This window comes from Aquila chrysaetos, chromosome 15 (genome assembly GCF_900496995.4).
Source record: "Aquila chrysaetos chrysaetos chromosome 15, bAquChr1.4, whole genome shotgun sequence".
In the NCBI taxonomy this organism is placed as follows: Eukaryota; Metazoa; Chordata; class Aves; order Accipitriformes; family Accipitridae; genus Aquila; species Aquila chrysaetos.
This window is the reverse complement of record NC_044018.1, coordinates 2391684-2419381: the sequence shown is the minus strand read 5'-3', so window position 1 is coordinate 2419381 and position 27698 is coordinate 2391684. Positions and strand designations below refer to the sequence as shown.

At 43.0% G+C, this 27698-nt stretch overlaps 2 protein-coding genes across 24 annotated transcripts in view; one reads left to right on the top strand and one right to left on the bottom strand.

Annotated features, from left to right (window-relative positions):
* Positions 1-8405, bottom strand: part of HMBOX1 (homeobox containing 1) — a 126831-nt gene extending 118426 nt beyond the window's left edge. For 9 of the 14 annotated variants that reach the window (XM_030037272.2, XM_030037275.2, XM_030037270.2 and 6 more), the window contains exon 1: positions 8219-8404. The gene's annotated coding sequence lies outside the window, so the exon portion shown is untranslated. Of the gene's footprint in view, positions 1-8218 lie in introns of all 14 variants that reach the window. The other 5 variants (XM_041128777.1, XM_030037268.2, XM_030037280.2 and 2 more) reach the window with 2 other exon arrangements.
* Positions 8406-8819: 414 nt separating this feature from the next.
* INTS9 (integrator complex subunit 9) overlaps positions 8820-27698 on the top strand; it is a 72923-nt gene continuing 54044 nt past the window's right edge. For 7 of the 10 annotated variants that reach the window (XR_005934062.1, XR_005934058.1, XR_005934061.1 and 4 more), the window contains exons 1-6: positions 8820-8889; positions 12983-13110; positions 17864-17924; positions 20406-20468; positions 23887-24026; positions 25676-25762. Coding sequence is in view for 4 of the 10 variants with exons in the window: in XM_030036888.2 (XP_029892748.1) it covers positions 8881-8889; positions 12983-13110; positions 17864-17924; positions 20406-20468; positions 23887-24026; positions 25676-25762 (488 nt within the window). In the remaining 6 variants the exon portion in view is untranslated. Of the gene's footprint in view, positions 8890-8949; positions 9015-9196; positions 9384-12982; positions 13111-17565; positions 17676-17863; positions 17925-20405; positions 20469-23886; positions 24027-25675; positions 25763-27698 lie in introns of those variants that run through there. The other 3 variants (XM_041128951.1, XM_030036889.2, XM_041128952.1) reach the window with 3 other exon arrangements.

Below are 27698 nucleotides of genomic sequence, written 5' to 3'. Positions count from 1 at the left end.
GAGGCTGACGAACAGATTTCCCTATGCAAAGGGCTACTGTGAACCTTTTAAATGGCTGTGTAGCAAAAAGGGCCATCTCACCTCAGTATTCAGTATGGATCAGACACAGCCTGGACCTTTCACCATTTTTGGTTTCCACAATGTTAAAAATAAACGGAGACCATGAAGAATCACCAGATGATCTGAGTGCTGGAGAAAATGCCTCAGAGTGAGACTTAAAAGCTCAACTCTGTTTCCTTATCAATTGAGTAACTTGATTACAGAGTGTAAGTACCTCCATGGCAAGAAAGTACTGGATACTAAAGGGCTCTAATCTTGTCAGGAAAAGTCGTAACAAGAACCAGTGGCAGAACTTAGACAAATTCAAATTAGAAATCAGCCACTTACTTTTAACAGTGAGATGGCACAAACTACCAAGAGAAGTGATGAGTCTGAAATTACCAGGGATGGACACTCAAGGCTGGAAAGCTTTCAAATAGTTTTTAGCCAAACATCAGTTACTGGTCTCAGTTTCAGAGTAAATGATTAAAATTTAAAGGCTTGTGATACAAAGCATATGAAACATATCAGAGAAGGCAATTTAATTGTCTGTTCTCGTCTTAAATTTTATGAATCTCCAATATGTTAACATCATTCTACTTCTGTGGACCAGGAAATTAAAGAGGGAGGAATAAGTTTCAAGTTCAGTAAGTTCCCTCTTTTTCAGACTGCTGTACTTATCACTAAACAGCACCGCTCCATCAAACAGATGGAGCCCCCATGAAATGCAAACAGTCAGAGAATGACCGACTACAACGTCTGGAAACCATGCATAATAATACAACTTAGTTGAGAAAACTGTGATCAGCCACTTACCTCTCCCATCTGCAGCATGAAAAATCAGTATTAGCTTAAATAACTAGTTCTTATTCTGTGTAAATACACTTATAACATTCATGTTTATACTACCAAGAGCAGCAGCATGCACTACCATCCAGCCAACAATCTTCAAATACTTTACTAACATGAAAGCATCTCAACAGCCCTGAAAGGATTATTTTCATATTACACACTGGAACACAGGCAAGTCAAGAAGTTTGCCCCAGGTCATAAAATAAGACCTACGGCAGAGCCTAGAAACGGCGCGATCTCATTGCCAGGAAGAACTTTCCTTTTCAATATCTGAGTACTACTTACACGTCAGAGCTGCTGCATACCCAGTTGCTCAAACTCCAAAACCCTGCCAGTTAAATCACAAAGAGATTTCTAGTGAAAGCTGACATTGTAATCAGAGAATCTGATCATGGCAGAGAAACTGTCCAAAATAAAGGTCAGAATAAATATCCAAGTAGAAACAGCACTTGTATTTTATGAACTAACTAAATGCTTTCTGCTTCCATTAGTATTACAGTACCACTGGAAGAACAAAAAGCAGATTCAGTGCTTGCTTTGGAGCTCATAAGAAACGGGCAGCTCAAAATGCAGGAAATGACTATATGCTGCACTTCCCAATTGATAGGGCATAGGCTTATCAGAAGAATAAAACTGGCTGTTCACAAGGCTCACTGAAAGAGTAGCCTACAGTATTGTTTCAGTAGTAGGAGTTGTTTTACAGCTGAACTTAAAATTCAATAATTATTTTTTTTTTTAAGTAAGTGAAAAGAAAATAAGGCTTCTTATATATTAAGTTCAAAAGTGGGGAAAAAAACCATGCCAGGAACTCAGGGCAAGTGAGATTCAGCTGGGGGTAAAGCCAAACATAATTAATATATTTTGTATGCCTGGCTTGTAAATTACTTCCTTAGCCCAATGTTAAGACCTCATCTACCACCACAGCAGTGAATGGGGTTCACATACATTTAATACAGCCTAAATAGACATATGTATGGAGAACATAAGAATGCCACCTTCATGCATGAAGCAGGTAATAAAATTTGTTTCCTTGAGCCGCAAGAAACTCTTCACTACATCTGGAAAAAACACTCCACCCATCGGGCAAATAGTGACTGGAAGCAGTACTTGCCAGCATACCATGGACATACACACAAAGTTAGGTCTTTGTCAAGCCATATTACAGAAGTCATTTAGGTGTATAGATACATACAACCTGATGAAGGGCTATGCTTGGTAATAAGTTTCAGGTCAGTAATTGCACTGAAACCAACATGAAACTAGGAAGTAAACATTCATAGAGGAATTCTGAAGGAGAAAGAGTTAACTGACTTTCCATACCTTCTGGTTGGCTGCACAGGAAAGATAAAGCAGAATACACTTTGTCAGAAGCACTGCACTACAGCAGTTACCAGTTTTAAGAGCAGTCTTTAACTTCAGACTCTGCATGCAGCTTTGATTAAGAACTGGGAAAGGGAAATCTGCACACAGACGGGTAGAATAACCAGTTACAGATTTTTTTTTTTTTAAATTCTTAAAAAAGCGCTTCAAAACAGTAATTATTCAACCTTTTGGTGTCTACATTAACACAGTGCTGAATCAAAACAAGTAACAAACATGCATGCGCATTCCTGAGATAGATCTGAAGTCCAACACTGAAAAACTTCTATTAAACCAAGCAAAAGAAAAGCTATGCAAGAAAAAGGAGCATCCCTTACAGTCTTGTGAGAAAGTTTACCCCGTAGCGCTTTTGGCCTGATGGGGGGAGGTGGGGAGGAAATCTAATGGATTTAAAAGCAACAAGATTAACTGAATAAATAAGGATGACAAGTGTCAAACCACAAAAGTCAATGGAACATGGGAAATCCTCCCATCACTGTACAAAAATCTCATTGACTTAGGTATTCTTGTCGAGCACATTAGATCAGCCAATAAATTCCTTATATGGTTAATATATGTTATTATATCACAGATGTAAAAATGCAATAGGTGGAGAATAGAGACAGCCGTGTTCAACTGCCGCTTAAGTGACCTTGAGTGAGTCACTTGGCCCTTATGCCTCAGTTTCTCTATTTGTAAACTACTGATACCTCTGTAAAGCACTTAAAGATTCACAAACCAAGGTACAAAGTATTGTTTTACAATAGAATGGTAAAGGAGAAGGACCGTGGCTCAGTCATAATGAATCAAACGCGAAACATCAGAGCTGTACTCCACTAGCACACCACACAAGTTATGGCCATAAATCGATCACTTCTGATTAGGTTAGGCTTTACGATGCAGTAATTGCGATAGCAGCAGTTTCATAACTGTGAAACGAGCACTTTGCTCAGCAGCGTATTGTGCAGCAAGCCTGCATGAACAACGAGCTTTTGGTAAACCCGACTGCAACAGCAAAGACAAGAAGCATCCCAAACACAATATACTTTTTAAGGTTATCTATCATAGAAGCCTCTCCACATGCTTTTACAGTCACAGGCTAACCCTGTGTAAGTGCCTAGCCAAGTGGGAGGAGAGGGGAAGGAAATCAAACAATACCATGTTTAAAGAAAGACCAGTTTTCAAGCGAATATCGCTCTTTTTAGGAGGCACAACACAAAAATAAATGTGTTTCGCACAGTTACAAGATGAAATTGTCAGTTGGCCAGTAACTACAGAGCTGATTCTCTACTTCTTGCTGTGGACCACATGACTGCCTCAATACATAAGAACATTTTATGTGCCAACTTGCAATGAAGACCACATAGTTAATAGTTTGCAACCTCCTTTCCCCCAGAAGATCTTCAGAGTTGAGTAATAAAATTCCTCACATGATTTCAATGAGAGGGTTCACTTGTCAGAGGCTGTTTCAAGACAGTATCATATGTCAGGGAGGTGCTGTTCAGACGACGCTTTCCAACCTTGTGTTTTCAAGGCTTGACGAAAAATGAAAAAACTTCAGGCTATAAAGTTTGAAACTGGAGGAAAGAAAAATAATCTCTAGATGTTATTTTCAAAATGTGGAAATTAGTTAATTAACGAGGGGAGGAAGAAAAACTCTGATTAAAGCCCTGACAAACCCTTGAGATCACAGACTGATTACTAGTTCTACCGCAGACTCCATGTAGGAACCTGGGCAAGTTAATCCCTCTACACCTTGGTTTGCCACCTGCAAAATGAAAAATAACACTTTCTTTTCATATGCTGTTATTCTTGCTTGTATCGTTCCCCAAATTAAAAGCATTTGTCAAAACGCTTATCTTTAGCATTAACACTAGAAATTGTATTCATAGCTAACATACAATCCGCTTGCATGACTGAGTGTTCAAATATGAACTCTTAGTATACTTTGCTACCCAGACATCCTAATTTTATACATGTCAGAAGGGAGCTTTAGTCAATACAGCAATATTAGATCGCTAAAATACAGTTTATTACTAATCTTATGTATAAAACCAGCTTTAGGGATATGATTTAGAACCCCAAAAATTCAAATTCTCCTCATTATGTCCTAAAAATCCCACTATAATCATGACATTGGTCTCACTTCACTGATAACCCCCAAGATAATATTATCAGCATAGGTATAATTAAAGCCCAATCCCACAAAAGACGTGTATGTGGAATCCAATGCCCACTCCATTCAAATCAGTATAAAGCGAAATCGACTTCAGTAACTTTTGAAGTGTCAAAGCTGCATAAAGTTATCCATAGCAGAAATGAAGGCATGGGGTTTTTGCGGCAGGATTCTGAAGCTGACAGCATCCCTTCAAGTGTTTGATTTCAAATCCTAAACTTTGCAGAAGATAAAACACATTTGACACGGATCCCAACACTGTAACGTGTAATTCTGTAGTGTCCCTAAAAGCTCTGCACAGAAATCACTGTAAAACACAAGTTGCTTTCTTTAGATTAATATGTGCTGTCATTTCATGCAAATTGGTTTAGTTGCTAACATACACAACCACACATCTTCCGAGATCCCTTTATGAAAGGAACAGTACAGTGTTCTTCCTTTCTTACGTTTCAGTTTCACTAATTCTCCAATTTCCCACGCAAACATCATATCCTAAAGACCCAAATTTCACGAGTGCCCCACTGACATACAAGAAAAAAAGAGCAGTCCCAAAAGTTAATGATAGAACAATTCTTGAAATTCATGCTTATTAAAAATTAATTTCATTAAAAATAAAATTAGTTTTAAAAGTGAATGTCAGAACCCCACTGTTTTCCCAGCTCTAGATACCAATGAAAAAACATACCAAACACCTCCATGAACTTATGGATTATCACTATAAAGTAAACACTTCATAATAATTTAATTTTCAAAACACTGGACAGCCACGAACTTTTAATATCCTTTAGAAAAAGATAGTCACTAAGACCCGCACAGAAACTGCCTTAGAAGTAAGCTTTCTGCAGCTGACACTGGTTACTAATTCTGTGGAATTATCAGAATCATAATGCTAAGGAGATGCACGTTTCCTAGAAAGGTCAACAAATCAAAAGGAATTGCTCAAGACGACTCAGTAAAGTAGCTAGAGAGATAAGCAGGCCTCATCCACACAGGATTTTCCTCAAGATTTCCTTACCACTCTTTAAAAATCCTGCAGTTTCACCCATGGTAGCATTCCTATAACACAGCTGGCAGTCTGCATACCACAATGTCGTCTAGACCTGCTCTGAACAGTTGGATGACACAGGAGTAAAAATGCTGATGCCTGTTCTGGTGCTTGCACTGGTGCTAAAGGAACGATAGGAGGAAGAACAGACATCGCTGAGTAAAACACAAGTTCCTTGTTCCTAGTCTCATGCCCAGGCTCGTCAGACAATTCTGTCAACCATATAGAAAAAGTTGTGGCTGTCGTGGGGCTGAAGAAGAATCTTCACATAAGGAAAAACAGCGTTCCCAAACCCCAGTTTTTGGATGCAGTATCAAACCCTGCTCTTTCACAGAGCCCAGTGCTCTCAGGACACACAGATAATAAATGCATCCTTGCACAGATAACATATTCCATCCCTTTCTCACTTCTCCCCTACTTCCCTCCCTCACCCACATCTCGGAGATGTTTTCTTAGCAATTTGGAAGAGAAATGGCAAAAAGGGAGATGCAAAACACAGAAATAAATTAAGTTTGTTCTCTGCTGTTGACGGATTTGGTCCTAGCATGATGGGAGAAAAAAAAACGTTAAGAGTGATAAATCCATATATACCTACTCCAAACTACACCCGACATCCCAAGGGACATGGTATAATGGTAAATAAATATAGATGCAGTTCCTACTAATGAGGCAGGGTACAGCAAGGCCAAAGAAAATGCAATCATCTCAGGGAAAAAAAACTGCACAGGACTCCTCCTCTCCCATCCATGGAGGAAATCAAATGCCAGCTGCACCATCCCAGGAAGGAAGCAGAGTCTGTACCTGATGAGCCCTGCAGAAATGAGCTAGTCATATCACGGGACGCAAGCAGGCACACTTCAGGGTTTTGCCAGCCCACAAATCGTCTGCAGAGCACAATTCCTCTCTCCGATACGATATATTTTACATGGTATCATTCATGCAAATTGTAGGTTTTTTCCCACCAGTTTCTTTTTTCTCCATCCCCATTAGTTTGAAGCAGGGGCACGTAGCTAGTGTCTATCAGATCTGCTCCGACAGTGCTCTCAAACGCGTGCCCTGGCTATCAGTTTAACGCTTTCCTCCCTACAAAGTTTAAATCTTCCCAGCTTTTGTTCATATACATTTTGTACTTAAAAGCCACTTAATCTGTACTCCCAATGTTACTTGAGGAGAACAAAGTGAGATACACCCGACTCCACAGACAAACAGCAAACATGCTTACGATCTTCATTTCCTCTTCCTTCTTCCCTCCCCACCCCCCCCAAAAAAAAAACATTTTTTGTCCCTAACACGAAGGGACTGAGAAAAACAGCACACATGACCAAGGCTTTTTCAGACCTATCGCCAAGGAAAAAATGCTTTCCGAAGAAGTGCTCTGCAAACATACCAAGAGACACTCGTAGAACTGAAAAAAACCATCAGACAAAACTGAGGTTGAAGAACTCGGCTCGGTCGGTCTCGCATGTGTATTCTGCGCCTAAAAACACTCGCCTCTTGTTTTGTTTTAACCCCGAACCACAGCAAAACAGTTCAGCGGCATTCCCTCCCACTTACTCCAACCCGTCCTGGGGTCATACACACTGCTCTTCCGAAAAAAGACCCCAGGCACGGGTAGAAAAGCATCTCCCCCCCCCCCCCCCCCCGCCATCTCTTCCCAAGAAGTACAAAAATAAACAAGCCTGTGACACCCCACCCAAGCTCTCCTCGCACATTTTGGGAATGACTTCCCTCCGGGTCCTCCTCCTCCTCCCCCAGCCGTTCCCATGCTAAAAACTCTCCAGCAACAAGACACCCTTCGGATTCAACGCCTTTGCCCTCCCCGAAAACCCCCTCTCAAAGCCCGGGGAGCTGCAACAGATCTCGCCCTCCTCTTCCCTCAGCCTCCCAGCCCCGGGAGCCAGCGGGGTTCGGGGCACCCGTGGCCCCCGTTCCCCCCTCCACACACAGAACCCCACACGCACAAAGCACCGGGGCTCCCCCAGAAAGCAGCCCCCGCAAACCCACGGCGATCCCTCAGCCCCTTCCCCGGTGTCCTGGGGACAAGCCGCGCCGGGGCTCGCATCAACCCAGCCCCAAACTCAACGGCGAAGAAAACCGAAACACCACCCACCCCAAAAAAAGAAGCACCCACCCAGGCTGAGGGGACTCCGCCACCACGAGTCCGTGTCGTTCCCCCCCCCCCCCCCACCCCCCCCACGCACCCGGGAGAGGGGTGGAAAAAAATAAGAATCAATCAATAAACGGCAGGAACAACGATGGAGGACTCTTCTTTAAAACCCAGAGGCTGCCCTGCCCTCCCGCAGACCCCCGCAGCAGCCTCCCGGGGACACCTTCCTCCTCCTCCTCCTCCTCCTCCGCTCCGGGGGCGCCGAGAATAACGCGGAGCCACCCAGAACCGCGGCTCAAACTCTGCCGGCGACCGGCCGCCCGGGCTGAGGAAGGGGCTGAGGGGGCTGCCCCTGCCCGACCACCCCCCCCCAGCCCCGGCTTTCCCCCTCACGCACATCCCGCGCTGTGAGGAAACCCGCTCTCCGGCGCGCCTCAACTCCCCCACAGGCAGCCGCGGTGCCGGCTGAGGGGGGGGGGGGACCCCTTCCCGCTCCCCCTTTCCCTCCCTCCAGCCCACCCACCCGCCCGCCCCCTCCCCTCACAAGCGCCGTTCTCGCTCCCACCCCCCCAGCCCCCCCCCACCCCCTTCCCCTCCTCCCGGCCCCACACTTCCCCTCCTCCCCACAAGCAACACTCACCTCTGGGTGCTGGCGGCGTCTCCACCTCACCATGTAACGGCAGGAGGTGGGGGGGGTCCCCCCGCCCGCCCCCGCCCCAGCGTGAGGGGAGATTACCGGGGGCGCAGAGGGACGAGAACAATAGGGGGGGGAGGAAATCCCTCGGCCGCCGAGCCCCCCTCCCCAGCCCCCCCCGAGGACAAGGGCCCCCCTCCCCGTCTCGCTCTCCTCCTGCCGCTCCCTCCTCCTCGCTCGCTCCCTCTTCTTTTTTTTTTTTTTTCCCTTTTTTTTTTTTTTTTTTTTTTTGGCTCAATCACACCAGACTGACTGTCTTTGTCTGTCTGACAAGCGCCATGTTGATATCAACATCCAAGCTCCCACCTGCTGCAGCTGTGAGACCCTGGGACTTGTAGTTCCCCCCTCCCCAGGGTGACGGGGAGAGCCGCCGGGCGGGGACTACAACTCCCAGCATGCCCCGGCGGCACGCCACGCCGCCGGAGCGCGGTGAGAAGCGCGGGGGCCGGACTACAACTCCCGGCATGCCTCGGGAGGGAGAGGCGGGGTTCGGCCATTACTTCATCCTGGGCGGCGGTGGGACTGCAAGTCCCATGATGCTCTGGGGCGCGGGGGCCGGGCAGGAAGGTGGGGGCAGGATTGTCCCAGTAAATAGAGCCGGGTGAAGCATGAAGCTGGTGAGTGTGTGGAGATGGAGGGAGGTGGGGGCTTCAGCCCGCCCCCGGCGGTGAGGGGGGGGTCTCCCGGGATCGCCCCTGGGCTGTGGCAGCTTCAGCCCCGCCGGGCGTGAGGGGAAACTGAGGCACTGAGGGGGGGCGGCCCTGAGGGGAGCCGGGGTGTGGGAAGGGGCACAGGCCCGGGCGGGCGGCTCTCCTCCGGTTTTCTGCCGCCGTGTTCCCCCGCCTCCCCTCCACGGCTGGCGGCTGTGCAGGGGCTGGCTGGGTTTGTGGATAGGGTGAAACGTGGGTGGGATTCGGGAGGAGGGGGAGGAGGAGGAGGAGGAGGAGGAGGTGTTTCTCTGCCTTCCTACCCTTAAACGCGAGTCTGGCCGCGGAGCAGGGCTGGAGTCGCACCGCACGTGTGGCTGCCCCTGGGTTGCTCTAAGAATATTAGTAAATCCCCGTGGTTCATAATAAAATCATTTTCCGCCGGCGGTACGGCGTTAATACAGGTAATTACTAATAAGGAAATCAGCCTGAAATAGCTTTGTCAGGGGCGCACTATGCTTCTGACAGAGACTTTGGTTCTGATACTACAGTCTTCTAAAGGGAAACTTACCAGAAAATACATTACCCGTATTATTGGTCTCCTCTCTACATTTCCCCTTTCAACTATTTAAGTTTCCTAGAGACCTCGGGATTCAGCCACTAATTTATTTTCCAGGAAGAATTTCTCTGTTTCACATAATGTGCTGCAATTCTTTGTCTGGAGGTGAAAACCAAAGCAGGTTTCAAAATACCCGAGTGTAACATTTCATTTGTTTAACCTGAAGTTAACACCGTTGTTAAATGTAAGATTGTGTCTGGGTTTTGAGACTGAGCATTTTGTCTTGAGGAAGCTTCATAGAAGTGAACTTGGATTCTGGGCTTGTTTTGAGGCATCTGGTAAACCACTGTCTGTGGTGTAAGTGTGTAAAATTAATTCGGTAGGCAGGTGGCCGATGAGCTTGATCCTGCATAATCTTACGTATGCGATTAAGTCTCTGTGCGTGGGTGAATACTACCGGTGGGACAAAGTCTGCAAAGCTAAGCACTTCTGGACGTGATTGTAGAGGCTGATACGATGCAGGGTGGCGAAATGCAAGCTGAGAAATCTTTAAATGAAGACCATAGTGGAAATGCAGAGTTCTTTTAATGTCTAGAGTCTTGCATAGGGGTAGAGGGAGGGAAGGGGTTGGGGTGAGGGGGAAGGAATACAAGCTGTCCGAAATCTGTGTTGTAACATTTTTAGACCCGTGTATAAATTTGGGCACTGAGGATCCTAAGACCAGATTCTTCATCTTATATTTGTCTGGACATGTGTCTGAATCTCGGGGTTGTGGGGGAAGGAGTTGGATGCTATTTCGTCCTCTTTTCTCATGTATTTGGGTTGAATTTAGAAGAACAAGGTAAAGGTGACGGACTCCAAACCTGATTCAGAATCCAGTGAAAATGTCAGGCTCCTGCATATTCAAATGTGCTTTGGTCCAGGCAAAACCAGTTGCTAATCTCCCCCTAGGTTGTAAGCTAGCATGTGATATTAATACTGGAAGAATGCACTGCAGTATTTGTTGGCTTCAGTTGGAATTCAAAGCACTGGTTTTAACCTGCAGAATTTTGAATGTTTTGGAACTGCTAGTGTGAGACATCATCTCTTTTCTCTGTCACATTGCCATCCATGAGATCACTAGAGATGCTCTGAGCTGGCATATACTCAGCATGAACCAGATGCCTCCTGAGAACCTGCCTCTATTAGGGCCTTAGCATCTGGAATTAGCCCCTCATCTTGATCTCTTTGTGCCCTGCTTTGTCAAACTTTCATCCAATTTACAAAGCCTACCAAAAAAGTTGTGAGCTGAGGTGGGCATATTTATGTCTTTTGTCTGTTTTGTGGCTTTGTTACATGACTATTTTTTAGCTGGGTGATGAGGCACCTAGTGCGTCAGCTGCACCAGCCTTTAGCCATAAGGGAATAAAGATGGAAGCAAATAAATCTTAGAGAAAAAAAGACTTGCATTTTAGTCCAGTGAGCAATATTAGTGACTGGAATCTCTGGATCTGTTTTAAACAGTAACAAGTATAAACTGGGTGAAAATGATCACATTTGTAGAGTGCATAGAGACGTATATAGTGCAAACACTCATATTCTTGGATTCCTAATCTAAAATTCTAACAGAGGTCCAGGCCCAGAAGTGTCACCTGTGCAAATAGCTGTATAGCATGTATGAATTGCCTTTTTTTTTTTTTTTTTTTTTTTTTTCAGTCACTTTACTTGAATCTGGTAGAAAGAGTCCATTGACTCCCAGGAATCCATTTACCACAGCATGACAGCCACAGATATAGATTATTTTAGATGCTTTTAAAGAAGAAAAAAAGGAAGATTTTCCAGTTAGCTCGTAGATGTCAGGGTCATGATCCTATTCATGATTTTAAAAAAAAGCAAAAAAGTGTTTTGCTGATAAAAGAGGTGATATTTCATTGCCTTTTTTTAATTACAGATAGTTTAAATGCTACAAAAATAGTTTAGATTTTTTTTTTTCCTTCATTTCTTTCTATTTACTTGGATTTATAACTTCAGTTGTCAAAGCTCTGGTCTGGTAAGAACTTAATTTCACATGCCTGTCTTACATTTGCGAATAAAACAACTGAATTCCTTACTTGTTTACTCACTTCTTCAGCAGCTTGGCTTTTCACATTTTTTTAAAACTTTGCTAACAGCAGGCAAAATGTAATGTTGCTCCTTAGTAATTAAGGCTTTGTGAATTTAAAACAAAAGTCTGTGTGATATTTTTAATTTAATATTTGGGGCTTAGTAGCTTCTTCATATTTAAATATAATTTAAAACAGCTTTTTGATGAATGTATGTAAATAGGCTCCTTGGGAGTTGTTAATCCAGACAGTTGCAATCCTGTGTTAACATATTGTGAGCAGAGGTAGAAAGTGAAATGATTAATCTACCTTCTTTCCACTTAGTAGAGTGAAGTATAGAAAGCAAGCATAAGGTATAAATGACTGAGTCTGTTTTCAATGTGGTGCATGGCCAACCAATTTTTCATCTTAATTGACCAAAACTTGAATTTAAAAGCTAAAGTTTGACCACCTGAGCATGGCTGTCCTGCCAGATGCCCAGGCTTTGGAGATACAAAAACTTGTATTCAAGATGCAAAATCTCTTATTCTTGCAATCCCTGAAGAACCATGGAATCCCTCGACAAAGAAGAGAAACTCTCATGCGGAGGTGGCCACCCTCTATTCAGACATTTACGTTCTAATCCCGCATTTTAAAGCTGGCATTTTTATTCACTTCTCTTCTTATTCAAAGCTTCAGCTGCTCCTGTGCCTCGTTAAATGTTTGCCACTCTCCACACAAGAGGTGACTGCATCTCAATGATGCTGAAGTGCCCCTGTACATAACCTGCTTACTGGCTCATTAAGCTTGCAAAGCATTTGGGATTTCTCAGTACACAAACCCTTTCATTCAGGTATGGTTGTCCATTCCCTCGTGTTTCCTGTTTGCGTTTAGCAAGACAAAAAGCAGGTGAGAGCATGCCCCAGAGCTGCTGCAAGTGCACATGTACAGCTTCCTCTGCTGATCTGTGCCAAACAGCCACAGAAGGTGTGGGCTGCACCTTGTTTGGTTGTTTAGGCTGGTTTCTTACGGAAATAAAGCCTGGGTTTCCTGCAGGGATTCTCTCCCTCCCTTTCCATCCCAAATAATTTACAAATTTGCTAGCCAATTTCAGCCCGTAGGACTGAGTTTTAAAGAAACCGTTTTTCTGGGATTTTTGTGAAAAATAGGTGGTTGTTAGAAAAGAGATTCTACATGTCCTAAATTGGGAGAGAGGAGCTATGCCATCCTCTCAACCCGTGTGATCAGAAAACCCTTAAAACCCTGACATGGGGAAATCTCAATACACGCACACAGCTGTGAGACACAGATTCATAGGAAATCAGGTTTTATTTTGGTGCGCATGAAACTATGTGTTTAAAAATAAGGGAAAAAAGGCAATTTTCAAGGGGGAGTTCACTCTGTTGGTAAAGGTCATGAATAACTCATTCTTGTATTCTTTCAGTACTGCTTATCAGGACACCCAACCTTACCATGCAATGTACTCAAGTTCAAATCCACTACCATCATGTTGGATTGCGGACTGGATATGACGTCTACTCTCAATTTCCTTCCATTGCCGCTGGTTCAGAGGTATGTTCTGCGGCCTGTAAGCACTTGGTCTGTGTTTTCTTGGGTTGCAGTTGGAGTGCTCTGCGTGAAATGGTGTATTGGAAGGAGGGAGGGTATGAGTACAAATGAACAGCATCATCTGGTGTCATAAATAGACTTTGTTCACTTAAAAATTCTCTTTATCAAAATAACGTCCTTTGGCTCAGTAGACGGAAGACATTTTATGGATTTATTGATTGGTTTTTCTAGATAATTTATTCTAAGCTTCAGTAAAGTATTGCTGCAACTGCTCAGCACAAGTGAGGTCACATATCTGTCATCTTTCTGGCTTCTTCATGCAAGATGAGATAAATGGGTAACTGAGATGGAGTGCGTGGAGCCCAGCAAGTACTGTTTAACCACCATCTTCTTGGGCTTTTCTTCAGAGCACAGACTAATGCAAAGAAAAATAGCACTTAACAGTCCTTGTTAGTTGATTTGATGGCATAATTGTTCCCTTTTAAAAATTAAATAAAGGCCAGTGCAGCTGGGCACAGGAAAGGAACAGCAGTGAAACAAAAGTAGAGTCTAGAAGAGAATTCTGAAATGAAGACTCGCCCTTCTACTCCCTGACTACGAAGTCATTTTTTCCCAGGTTTTTAGATGAATTTGGATATTCAGTTAGGGTGACTTATGTCTTGCATAAATGGAATCAATTAGAAAAATGAGGGGTTGGAAAGGTGGGAATGAGTAACTCTTGGTGATGGGAAGCAGTAGGAGTTTTCACAAAAGCCATTTAGTAACTTTGATCTATGAGGAAACAAGTGAGGAACATTCTGGGTTCAGGGGAGGCTTGATTAAGAGGGGGAGAATATGACTGGGAGTTTCTTAAGTGGCCTAGTGAGGTTAAAGCAGTTTGTCCAGCAATTCCTGTGATGTGTAATTTTTTGGAGAGGAAAAGAATAGACAAATATATGCATTGTTCGGCAAGAACGTGGCGTTCAAGATCTGCTGTAGAGTACGCAACAGATGCCTTAAGACAGATCAGTGTGATAGTCAATTTTTGTCCTATTCCATAATGCAATTGCTAACTACAATGTTTAGGGGCAGTAGCAGATTTTGAAGGGATCCAGAAAATTTGGGAAATCCAGGTTCAGACAGAATTGCCTTGCATTTGCTTTTTCCTACCCCCCAAAGAAAAAGGAAATTGAGAGAGGAACAAGTAGCAAAATTAGGTGATTGAACAAAGGCTTAAGAGGTTCTTTAGAACTGCAGGCATCAGCGCTCCCTGGGGATATGCCAGCTTTGTCTGCTGATAGCAGGCCCTGGGAATGAACAGCCAAATTGCAGGTCACAACCTGGAATTCCCCAAGTACCTCCAGAATGTCTGCACTAAAATGACTCAAACTCAATAAGAAAGGATGTCAGATTTGACCCCTGATGGCCCAGTGGAATCGGAGCAAACAGTTGGATTTAAATCCAATCAATCTTGTCAGTAAGGTGATTGAACACCCCTTACAGCAAGGATTGTCCTAAGCACATGGACTTGGGCAAGTAATTGATCTCTTCAGTACTCTACAAAACACATGTCTTGCAGGGAGTGGTGGAAATGTGTTAGAAACTTGAGGAGGAATGTGGCTGCCACCAAAAAGTCCTTCTCTCTCTATAGTATTCATAGTTGTACCATTATGCATTAGGTCTACATTACCATGATGTCTAAATACCTCTGAAATTCAAATGTGTATTATCAACATAACACAGCCAGGTGATAGAGAGATGTCATTATCATCAGTTTCCAGGTGAGACACTACAAGAAGGACTGACCGCCTGAGGTCTTGCGTGAAGCATGTAGCAGCGCAAGAATTTGAACATAGGTCTGTCAGATCTTAGGTTATTACCAGTTGTGTGTCCTCTCAGAACCAGACGTGCTGCTGCTTGCAGGTAGGCTGAGATGGACCCATGTGAAATCTTAACCAGAGAGGAGCTGTGCTTCTTGCTGTCTTTAAACCAGAGGTCCCTGAAGTATGATCCATGAACCACTTGGGTTCTGAAAGTCTCAGTATGTGGTCTGCAAAGGTGCCCTAGTTTTTACCTCTGGAGCGTAAAGGTAGAATCTTTGCTACGCAGCTAAATCCTGTGTCGTACCTGGCATGGGACCCTCCTTGAGCAAACATTTTGAGAGCCTGTGCTTTAATCTGTAAGAGAGGAAAGTGCTGTAGTGTTTGTGTCATTAAAGGGACTGGACATTTTTTAGAGTTTTTAGCTCTTCAGAAAAGCCCATGAAAAGGTATGTAGATTCCACCTTGTCCTGGAAATGGCAGTCCTTGTTCTCACCAGCCCATGGAGCATGTGCAAAGTACCTGCAGTTGCCAAACACTTTATGCCAGTTCATGTACTTTAAAGGAGGTTTGTCAACTGGAATTTTCTCCCCTGTACCAAAGTCAAATGCAAAACTGTAAAATGAACATGTGGGAAGCTCTTAACCTTTCCTGTCTAGCCATGACACACTTGCTCACATTATTTATGGGACAGTTCTAGCTATTTTGGATTAATCAATCACTCTATTACAATGTCAAAACTATGTCGGCAGGAACTGTGTTACTTCTTGCCTTCAAGGTAAAGAGTCCTTTCTGTCCTGTGTTGCTTATTCCACTTTCACCCACACACAAGACCTCTCTGCTAATTTTGCCTCTCTTGACAAGACTGTATACTCTTCAGTGGATGCCATGTTTAGTACAAGTCAATAGTGCTCTTTCATCATGAATAAAGCAAACTGCATACTAGGCTATATTAGAGGGAGCAGGGCAAGCATATCAAGGAAAGTTTATTCTGCTCTGCCTCATGCTGGTGAAACCGCAGATGAATCCAGGTTTGGATTCCCAGTTGAAGAGAGATGCTAAGAAACTGGAGAGGGTATTCAGGGGGCTCCAAGATGGTTAGGGTCCAGAGCCCATGACTACACTGAGAGGTTGAGGGAGCTGGGCTTGTTCAGTCTGGCAGAGAGAAGGCTAGAAGGGGAGCTAACAGCCACCTACATCTGCTTGAAACGAAGATATAAAGACAACAGAGCCAAACTCTTCTCAGCTGTGGCAGGCAGTATAAGGGGCTAGTGGCCACAGATTGTGTCTTGGGAGGCTCAGGTTGGACATCAGTCTCCCAGTGATTAAGTTTTTCTTAGCACTTTCACCCACCCCGAGAGAGGCTCTAGAATCTCATGCTGCAGGGAGTTGCAAGACACAGCTGGACAAAGCTGTGGCTGACCTGATCTAGTGCTGGCTTTGAGACATTGGACTATAGACCTCCAGATGTCCCTTCCGACCAACATTTCTCTCCTCTCCTCCCTTATCTGTCAAAGTTGTATGTCAGAGTGGTTTGTTATTGCTTTTTCCCTGCTTTTTCCATAGCTGTTTTAGTCTCTGTGCACCAATTCTGCTCAGCTCCCTCAGTCTCCAAAATACTGCTCTTAAATTGTGCTTTCGAATGTGTCAGTGGGGAGTACATTTAGCCACCTCATCTTTTCTGTCATCAGACTTCTTCAGACTTACTCTTTATCCTCAAAAGGGGGTTGCACTTCTCTGGCATAGCTTCTCGATGACATATCCTTCTGCTCTCACCTCTTACCTTCTGTCTTCACTCCTTGAGTCTTAGATTTCCCCTTTTTCCTTCCTTGTGACTTTCTGGAGTGCCAGTTAGGATTTGTTCTTTTATATTGATGTTAGTCTGAACACAGCATTCCTCTGAGCCCTTGAATCACTTCCTATTTTCACGATCTTAAATTTGAAAGCCCTTATAGCATATCAGCATGCCTGTCTGTAGAGCTTAGTGCACAACACTTGCAGGTTTCATTGCAAACAGGTTCTCGAGTTCTGTCTCCAAATTGGAGGTTGTTGCAGGTCTTGGTTCCAGGCGGGTTCGACTCTCTTGTTTCCTCACCTTTTTCTTTTTTGGATTTCTGTAGATATGCTTGAATCTGGGCAGACAGTGGTTTTAGAGCTAAGTTGTCAGCTCACACAAAAACCAAATGTCGCTGTGAAGTATGAAGAAGTCTCTCAGTTACGGTAGCAAGAAATGCTGCAGCAATTACTACTGTAAACTCAGGATTACGATGTCCACCTTGAAGTTTCTTTATTAGCATTTTAAACAATTAAAAAAGGGGTCCTTGCCGTTGCTGAGTGGTACCAGACCTGCCAGCTTAAAACATGCAGTTCACGGCAAAACCTCCTTGCCCCTTTGTCCTTCCAACACAGGTAAATGCACTGTACAGCTGTTGGTGTAGGTCTTCAGGGTGAGACCTAAGCATGAAACTGTGGTTTATGTGGATATAAAATTGCAACCTCTGTGTCCATAAATGACTTTGTCCAGAGCATCGGTCTTTCTCTTGCCATCGCTAATGGGAATATTTGTCTGTCGTCTTCTGTCCCAGCGCAGTTTTACAGTGCTTTTTTATTGTTTCAGGCATAGAGTTTGTTGCTGCCCTAACTTCTTCTCTTTATACAGCCAGTTTCACCACAGGGCAATGTAAGCAGCACTGAGCCTTTTTGAAGTTCTCACCGTAAATGACTAAAATCAAACTCCCTGCATGTGTCGTCCTCTTATTCTTTTTACTTGTAAGTGTCATAATCGTGATTTGTAAAAGTCATTTCAGTGAAACTGTCTGTCTGGTTTATTGAGATTGTTAGCTCCCTGAGACAGAAGTGGTGTTCCCTTCCTGTGTGACAGCAAATAGAAAGTCTATGCTTACCGACTGATAATGATATAATTCATATTGCAATAATTTTTTTCTCTCTTTCTGCAGCCCCAGGCTGTCCAAACTTCCTGGTTGGGTTTTGAAAGATGGAAGCACATTTCTGGACAAGGTACTATACTGATGGTTAGAATTTTCTTGCCATTCAAAAAGCTACCTGACAGATTAGGAACTTGCACTGCAGGAACAATATTTCCATGCTGACCCACTGCAAAAGTTTCGATGTGTACCCTTACCAGCCATGATGTCCTTGTAGAGCAGAACATTTTGAAACAAAATGCTAATAGCAACTCCGAGGCTTTCAGTCTTCAGACGTAGCCTAGCTTTTAAAAAAATAATCTTAAAATGCAGAAATCATTAGTATGAATATTTTCTTATTTCATGGAGCTCCATAAATAATAGTGCTTTGCCTTCTTAGGGTGCCTTTCATTCAACACTCTCACTTTTCTGCACTAAAGCTTCATAGCATGCTTATAAATGAGATTGGTATACCCTTTTTTAGGCAGGAGAACTATGAGAAAGTGAATGCTTTGCCCATGGGAGGTCTCTTATAGAGGAAAATCATGTCTTTGGCCTCTGAAATCAACATGTGTTCTGCTGCTGGACATAGCAGGGAGGATATTATCTCCAGCCTTCTAATTCTAAGACACAGGACTTACTCAGCTACATGAGAGACACAGAATTTCCCCCCCCCCCTTTTCATTGCATTAGTTTTGTAGGCAGAATTTATCTGGGGCTTCAACCAAAACTAGGCACTGCAGCGTCCAGCTTGATCTGCCATAGGGGAACAATGAACACAAGAATATGTCAGATGTTAGTAAAATAGGCAGATACATTTCAAATGTGTGCAGCGATAGGTATCAGTAGAGAAAATACTGTTTTAATAGACTGTTCTCTGACTACATGAACATTAAAGGAAAACAGTAATAATAGTTGCTTTTGTAGGGGACTTTGAGGTGGACAAAATGGTTTGATCTGATTTTTACAGGCAAGGGAGCTGAAGATCACAGATTAAAGACCTGATTTTTCTTCTCATTGGAGACAAAAGAAACTGTATAGGCAGCATTTCTGTTAGTAAAATAGTAACAACTCTATTCAGAGCACATGCTAGCTGGCAATTGCAGAGCTACAGACGCTCAGTGGCAGGAATGGAGTTGCCCAGTTTGAATTCCCTGGAATTTGTTCCTCCTGAACCCCAGCCTGGGTCTCGGAGCTTTGGGCTCCGTTCTGTCCAAAGAACCAATAGGCTGTCAGTATATTTTTATATGTAATGTACTTACATTTCTGTGGTACTGCTGCTGCAGTGTGGGCTCAGGAGAAGTCTTCAAACTCACACAGCGTCAATGGAAATTGTGTTAAAAATTCAAAGGCAGCATCTCTTACCTTCACCTTGACCATTGTAACTGCTTGGAATGGTAAATTCTTTGACCCATGCTGGAAAAAGGCAAGGGAAGGAGTCAAAGGGGGATGTTTTATCATGTCGGGTGGACATTCCTGTTATAGCACTCTCTGGATGACAGTTATAAAACTTAAGTCCTGGAGAGGCATTGAAATTTGCTGCGATCTAGTTTTAATCATTTTGAACTCCCTTGAGATGAGGTTAGGAGACTTCTGCCACTAGATGTAATTGCTCATTCGTTATTAGTTGGCAGGTGCACTGTAATTATTAAGAATTGGATTCAATCTTTAATTCTGTCAGTCTGAAACTGGCTGAGACCACTCATTTTCGGACAAGCAAGAGAATCATCCATGAGAGAAGGCGGAGGGGATGATAGGTAGCCTGTGAGGTGGGTTAGGACTAGAGTTGGGGATATTTTTGTTCCATACATAATCCTGAAGAATGTGACTTTTCATGTGACAAAGATTTCTGATGTCAGCCTTGAAAAAAGAGGAAGAAAATAGAGGACTAGACATCAAGTAGAGATAAATCTAACAAAAAGTGCCACGTGGAGCTTAGATCCCCAAAAGATGTTTCATCAAATGCTCTGAGACAGGGGCTAAAAATTATATTCTGCTCCTAATAGGACAGAAAAGGTTTGATGTTATTGGGAACCAAAACTAAATTCCAAACCTGTAAGATAGGGCACTATAAAGGTGCTGTGCACACCTTCCAGGTCAGGAGAGCAGCAGTTCCGAGAAGAGTGGTCTTCATGACCCACTTTTCAGTTCATACTTTACTTTTGATTCTGATAGACAAAGTCAGCTTGTATTGTTACAGATTTCCCAGCCAACACATCTGCAGTTGGAAGAGCAGAGAAAATGCAGCTTCATAGGACAGCACCTCCTTCATGGCCCCAGCAAAACCAGCCAGTGGTTAGCAGGGTCTCTTTCCTTACCTACCAGAGTGCTGTCTCTGTTCCTCCAAATGAGGATCTGATCCCTTGAAGTACCAAGCAGCCTCATCTCGCATGAAACCAATTTCAGCAGATCTGCTTACAGCAAATTGTATCTAGAAGGGGTATAAACATAATGTATTGATGGGCTGGAAATTATATATGGTAAAGAAAAGGTTTTGAAAGTGCAAAATCTGCTGCATTAGAGTGACATTGCATTATATTTTTGTGTCTTCTCTGTTGATGTGCTTTTCTTACAGGAACTAAAGGAATGCTCTGGCCATGTGTTTGTAGACTCTGTGCCTGAGTTCTGTTTACCAGAGGTAAGTTTGTTCAAAGCCTTACTGAAAAATCTGACTCTACTCAATCATGTGGGAGAAACTTGCTAAATTATTATTATTATCAGTGTCATGGTAATTTGTTAGTACTCAGGAAATAATACTACTAAAACCTCTGTGTTGTTAAGGTGCCTCTAGTATCAATGACACTGGAAAAAGGATGGAAACAGCCCTTTTCAACAGTGGTTTTGGGAGATCTGGAAGGTCTCCTTGAGCAGATCAATATCTCACAGAATAATAAGACTTAACTGTCCCTTTTTATGGGCCTTCCAAAGACAATATGACTGAGCTGGACTCGATTATGACAGGATACATGTGCTGATCTAGATAAGGGCGGTGAGTGAAGACAAGGAAAGCTGCTTGTCTCTAACCACAGATGCATGACCTGCCTAGTGGAGCTCCCCTGGGGAGCCGACCGTGTGATTAAGCCACTGTTTGATTCTGCTGGGCTGCAGTCAGACGTGCTGTTCTGCCGGCAGCGAATTTAGGTTAAAAAGTTTTGCTGCCTTCTTAGCTATTCATCACTGCCTCTTTGAGGGAAGAACTGTACCTTCATATCCACTGACATAACTGCAAGAGCCTGCTTCTCAAGCTGTTTTGTTCAAGAGTACCTGGGTTTAAAAAAAAGAAAGTAAGACTATTGAAAATGTTTGAATTAACTGGGCTTACCTGACCAATCAGATTAATGGTGTATGTAGGAGAGCTGAAGAAGTAAAAAGCTGAGCAGAGTGGTAGGGGTGAATGATGGGGAATTGTCTGGGAATAGTACCCTCTTTCCTCAGCTGTGTTCGGGCTGTGATAACATCAGTTCTTTCATTTCATGTTGGGATGTTTTTTCTGTCTTTCAAAGACAGAGATGATTGCTTTTGGGCAGTGATTTTTTTTTTTTTTTTTTTTTTTTTTTTTTCCTTTCTGCCTGACCTTGTTGACAGGAAGTACAAAACACTCCTGGAAGGTTGTTGTCACATTGCCGGGGTTCTGGCAATAGCGTTTCTGTCTGTTGATTCCATGAAACTCACCTCATGCAGCTTCTGACTCTTGTCATCTTGGTTCTTTGAAGCAAGTTGTTAGCTCTGGTACTGGTTTTGGCAAGTGATGTCAACAGATCTGTGTGCAATTGCTTGTTTTCCCCAAATAGAATGGATATAATCCAGTCACACAAACCGCTCCCCCCAAAAACTAGTAATTCTGGGTTCTTGTGAGCTTTCTGGTTACTGTCGTGTGGAAGGGAGGGATGTAGGAAGCATCTGTATGCCTAGAAAGTGCCATTATGGCCCAGATCTTGGGAGGGACGGAGTTTACATTCTGGATTCCCTTTGGAATTGAGGCCATGTACAGGAATGATAATCTGCTGGGGTTTAGGGTGCTTCAGCTAGGCTTTCTAGTTACTTTGTTGGGCTGGAAAATACCCACAGGTGTAGCTCTAAATATGACTGATGGGGAGTTGCAGCTTCATTATACCAGTGTCATTACTGAATCTAACTCTGTTTTCCAGCAATCCATGTTACAACTAGAAGACAGCAACCAGCTGCACATGTCACCATTGTAGGGACTTTACAAATGGCCTCTCAAATGCTTTGGTTCCCAAAGTTCCCAGTAGATGCCAAGTCTGCTCTGCGAGGGCTAGGAACAGATTCTCTAGTGATACACAGCTCGCATCTCTAGCTTCACAGGCTCCCCTGTCTGGAGGATGGTTCAGATGTCATGGCCAGCCAAATGCATCAGCAGAGTAGAAATGTTGCTGGTGTTGGGCAGCACAGGAGGAGCTTGTGTGAAAGCGGCTTTGTCGTCTTCTTTGTCTCCTTCCTCTTTTGAAGAAACTTGTCTGCGAAAAGTTAGTTTGAGAATCACAGTATTGCTTCCAGGAACACCATCGCCAAAGAAAGCCCAGTTTTGAATGTAATCCAGAAGCCACAAGGTGATAAGAGGCTGTCTCAGCAGCAGAGTACACTTCCCCGTGTCAGAGTGCAGGGTGCAGCCCTCTCTTTGCTTGGCAACCTTCTGGTCTCTCTCACTTCACATTCAGGAAACATTTTTAAACCTCTTCAGTTCATAGGCACTTTTAGTGAGATTGCCACAAGTCCCAGGGAAGATTTTACTTTGTTTTGGTTTTGATACCCTTTTCATCCTATTAGTAAATGCTTCTAGGATGCTGAGACGTGGGATGCTTCAGTTTGGAAAGTGGTAGCCTCTGTCCTCCTGATGGCTCGCTGGGCTGGGATTCAGCTTAGGGCTCAGTGACTCCCCATTTGATTCTGTATGATCTGGACAGGGCTGAAAACCAAACCATGAAGGGCCAGTGTGGTAGGTAGGAGCAGGCATCAGCAGACTCTTTGATACCGCCTAGTGAGTGTATTTCTGCCTGGCAAGCTTAGTAAGATAAAAGGGTGCCCTGTCATGAGTCTGAGGATGGTGTTTCACCTACTGTACTCAGCTTGGAGATCATGCCTCCCACATCAGCTGTGATCGTGGATTGAAACCATGAACGCTTAGCTATGAGTTAAGCAGCTTGTCACCAGAGCACTGTGTCAGCCCTCTGAAAAGCCGAGTGACCTACTTTCTTGCCTTTTTTATTCAAATTGCTGGACCAAGCCTTGTAAGCAGATAATATGTGCTTGATGAGTGTTGAATTCCATTAGCTGCTCTATAATAACTGAGTTAGAGGTCATATATCTTGTAAATTTCTAACTTGACACCATTCGTGTTATAGCATTACCAGTAAATATTTCTAATTAAAATTCCTTTAACAGTGTGTGAAATCTGCTTTCACTCTCTGAACTGCTGTCTTAACCGTCACATCAAAACAAATTGGACCCACCGTCTGTTTCGTTGTATCCTATGAATGAGCTTAATCTCCTGCTGTACAATGTGAATGATAAAGATGCCAAACATTTAGTTTGGGAAAATATAGGAATTATTTTAAGCATATAAATAAATACAATCTACATTCATCTCTCTTACTCTCCTGGGGTACAGTACCATGTGCCACATATAAAATATGAGACATCCTGCTAAATCGCTACTGCAGAAGTTTTGGTGTCTGCACAGTGTTCCTCCCTAAGGAAGCGCACCCATCAGTTCTTTGATAAAAGTGTAATCATCATGCCTCTCTTAACAGCAGCCTTTTCATTACAGGAAAGACAGACAAACCCAGGACATGGTTTCCTTTTCAGATTTCAGAAGGGAATAATTTAGGGGGAGTTTTAAATAAGCCTTGTTAATTTAAAGGAAACATTAATCTTTGCCACAGCTGAGACATGCCCCACCCTTTTTTTTTTATAAACCAGTTACATTCCTGCAATATAAAGTTTAAAAAAAAAAAAAGAGAACAAGAAGTTTTTCTGCCATTGCTTAAACTGCATGAAAGGGTTACATGTTGCTTATCTCTTTCCTCTGTTTTCAGACTGAGCTGCTTGACCTCTCCACGGTAGATGTAATCTTGATCTCAAACTATCACTGCATGATGGCATTGCCCTATATCACAGAGTACACAGGATTCACTGGAACAGTGTATGCCACTGAGCCCACTGTTCAAATTGGCAGGTAAAAAGCCCCTTAATATTCTCTACTCCTCCTTCATCAATGCTAAGGAAAAGGTGTAAAGGACAATATGGGTAGAGGAGTGGTGTCTAATGTTCCGAAGAGGCTCTTAGGCAGTAGCTGAACGCCAGCCAAGTCCTTAGTGCTGCAAATGTGTTAACTCAATGTTTCCCAACCTCTAGAACCATCTGTCTTCAACATTTACAGCAGGTGCTTTGTGTTGAGTCCAGGCAGTAGATGTGGGATAGTAGATCTTGAGTGGACTGAGACACCTTGAGCAGCAATTACCATATAGCCAACTTCAAACCTTCAAAAACCATGAATCAAAGATCTCTCTTGCTCCTCTCTGCTTCCCTTAAACAAAAGAGGAATCAGCAATCTTTTCAACAATAACAGACTTTAAGATTATTGCCTTGTAGTTTTTCAGCATTTGAAATTCATATAATCGCACTGTCCTCCACACTGTGGAAGGGAATTTAAGCTGGCTTCATTTCAAATGACAGTTGAAATATGTAAGCTCTGAACTGCAAAGAGAAGCCCTAAGAAAAAGAGCAGAAATATGAGACTGAAGTAGAAAATGTAAGACCTGACAATGCAGTCAGAAACTTAATACTTGGTCATCAAATTTGGCAGTCTTTTCTTACAAAGTTGTCTGTTGATTGGATAGGTCAATACCAAGTATTGGCCCTCAGTTTGGTTTGGCCCTCAGTGAAGTCTAACTGGACTTGTGCTGTGTGCATCTCTTATGCAGAACAGCTGCCATGTTCAATAATTAGAAACCAGATTAGGCCATGGTATCTGAACTACTCTGTAAGCACTTTTGGGCAGGAATCTTTGTCTATTAAAGGTCCTGTGCAAACTTTCTATGCCAGAGTAATTCTCCCTTTGTGTAAAAACAAACAGAAACTGAAGGCCCTTGTAGGAGAAAGGAATTGTATAAATATGAACTAGTAGTAGACCTCTGGGGTATTGCTGGCCCATAGCAGAAGATAACAAGCGTAGTCTTGTTGGAGAGTATACTGGTGTGCTTCTTCCCACCCCAAGTAATTCCAGATGTCATTCTTCTGCAGTTAAATCTGTCACTTCCTACCTTCAAGGGAAAGCATGCGTACAATTACAAATGTTGTTTAGTTTTGGGCAGTGAAATCTGCAGTGCCAATTTTTAATGCCTGACATGTTTTTCTGTCTCAAATGCTGTATTGTGCATTTGTAGGTGAGAAGAGTTCACTCTGAAAATGTGCTTGGCTTCTGTAAGTGATAAACAGGCATAAGCTGATGAGTTTTCTTCATATATTTTGTCTCATTCCATATGACAAGAAGTCAGTAATGAAGAAATCATCTTGCGCAGCAGGAGAGAGATTTCGGAGTTCCTCTTGTCCTGCCACATTCCAAATAACCCATAACCCAGTGGGCCAGATCCTCTGCTGTCTCAACCAGGCAGACAGAATTGGACTAACTTGAGCTTGACATACTCAGTGGGGAAACGGGCAGTATTGGTGAGGGGTAATTGCTGCGATGCCTCTGCGGGAAGAAGCTCTCTTTCAAACTTCCTAATAGTTTTACAATTTGTGTGATATTTTGGAAACATTTGGGACAAAGTTCTCTCCTGTGTGAAAGGCTGCAATACCAATTTAATTATGATGTCTTTTCAGACTTCTCATGGAAGAACTGGTGAATTCTATTGAACGTGTGCCAAAGGCTCAGTCTGCCTCCATGTGGAAGAACAAGGAGGTACAGAGGTAAGGAACAAGCCACCCGGAAAGGGTGACTGTCCTTAAAACACTAACCAAATTTTAGAATTTACTGTAATGATGGGTCAGCTGCCACCATTTGAGATTTGCTACTATCATTAAGCAGAAAAAAAAGCCTAAGAGGTTTACAGCTATGACTCCTTGGGTCGGTTCTTTCTTTAATCATTTGCACATTGTTGGTCTTCCAAACAACCTCACAAGTTTGGTTCTTGGAGGAAGACTCGGTAGCACAAGTCTCCCCTGATCTGCCCTCACATAGTTTAGCTCCATGATGGTAGATAAAACCAGCATATTTTTGTATTAACATCATAAAAAGTTGTTGAAATTAGCAAGCTTTTTAAACTTAATTGTATTGTATTGGAATAATTTTAATTGAAAATGATATTTACATTCATGTTTGCTGAAATGCTAAGGAAGTCAAGACACAACTGTTGGAGGTCATTGGTGGCCAACCACAGAGCAGTGCTACCTTTCTTCCCAGGGCTGCAGCCTCTTTTACACTTGAACAGCAGAGGTGGGTTTTTTTGCTTTTCAAAGCCTAGAAGCAAATTGAAATCTGAATAAAAAAGGTTAGTTGGAAACTCCTTGTCTGTTGTTCCATCTATACATAAAAACAAGGTGCTCAAAATTGAGGTCTTCTACATCTAAAATTTTGAAAGCCTATGTAATCTAAAAATTATTCATACAGTTTACTAATTGCAGATAATGCTTTCCTTGGAAATAAAACCAACGTTAGGTGCACAACATGTGCTATGGAGGAGACAGTTTCATTTTTAGCACATTTTAAAGATAGGGCCGGTTGATTAGAAAGATTGTTTTAAAAGCTGCTTTGTGCATTTTTAATTGATCTCCCATTTCCTACTCCTAATTCTTAACGTGGCTTGATTTAAAAGTTTACTAAAAATGAATTGTTTCATACATTATAAAAGTAGCCTTGATATTTTCCAACATCACAAAGCAAAGAAATTAGAAACCAAATTAACAAACGTTTAGCTGTATACTGTACTTCTCTGCTGAGCTTAGGAGCAGTCTCATCTCAGCACTATAACTCTCACTCTTCTGAAGAAGGCAAGTAAAACACAGATGTAAAACAAGACAATAAAGTAGATCAGGATTTTGTGCTGGTTGAGGTATGCTCTGATCAGAATAGTGGAGTTTTTTTTATTTTGGAGTCTGCTTGCCTGACCAGAACCATTCCTAAAGCTCACAGTGATGTGAAGAGAGAGGACTGGAGCCATTATTCTCGTCACACTACTGCATGTGTTTTGTATGCATAGTTTAAAGGAGGATCATATATCTTGGAGCTCGTTTAATGTCACTTTCCTGGTGGTCGTATTTTAGAAAAAGTGCTGTCTAGCACTTTGCGTGCTGTTGACTATTCCAGAGGCGAACACAGAGAGGTAGTCTTTGTTCTGACTCAACACCTATAGAAGGCTGGAGTCTTTTTGTTGGAACGGTATTTAAAATACATTTTTCTGTCTCATATTGCTTGGGAAGTACCCTAACAACATTGATAGTTCCTCCTTGGTACTGTCAAGTAGCTGTTGTAGTGGGGTACCAGTGGAGGTAGAAGGAAGGTAGAAGAGCCTACCGCCTGGGATTTGACAGCATCCTGTCCCACTTACAGGACCTCTGTAGAGCACAGAGTACTGCCACAATATGGTAAGTTGTTGGGAACCTCGATCAGATGGCAGGTCCCCCAGCTTTCACAAAATGCACACCTTGCCCAAATATGAGATAGGGGCAGAGCAAAGAAATGCTATGCTAGTGGGCATAGCCAGATGTAGCCCTCCAGCTGTTTAGTAACGTAAGTCTATGTATCATAAACTCTGCCTTGAGGCTGGTACGAACTAGTGTTGTCTATGAGCTGAAACAGGGGGACTGTGCCCAACCTGTGCTCTGAGTTTCCCCCTTCAGCTCCCTA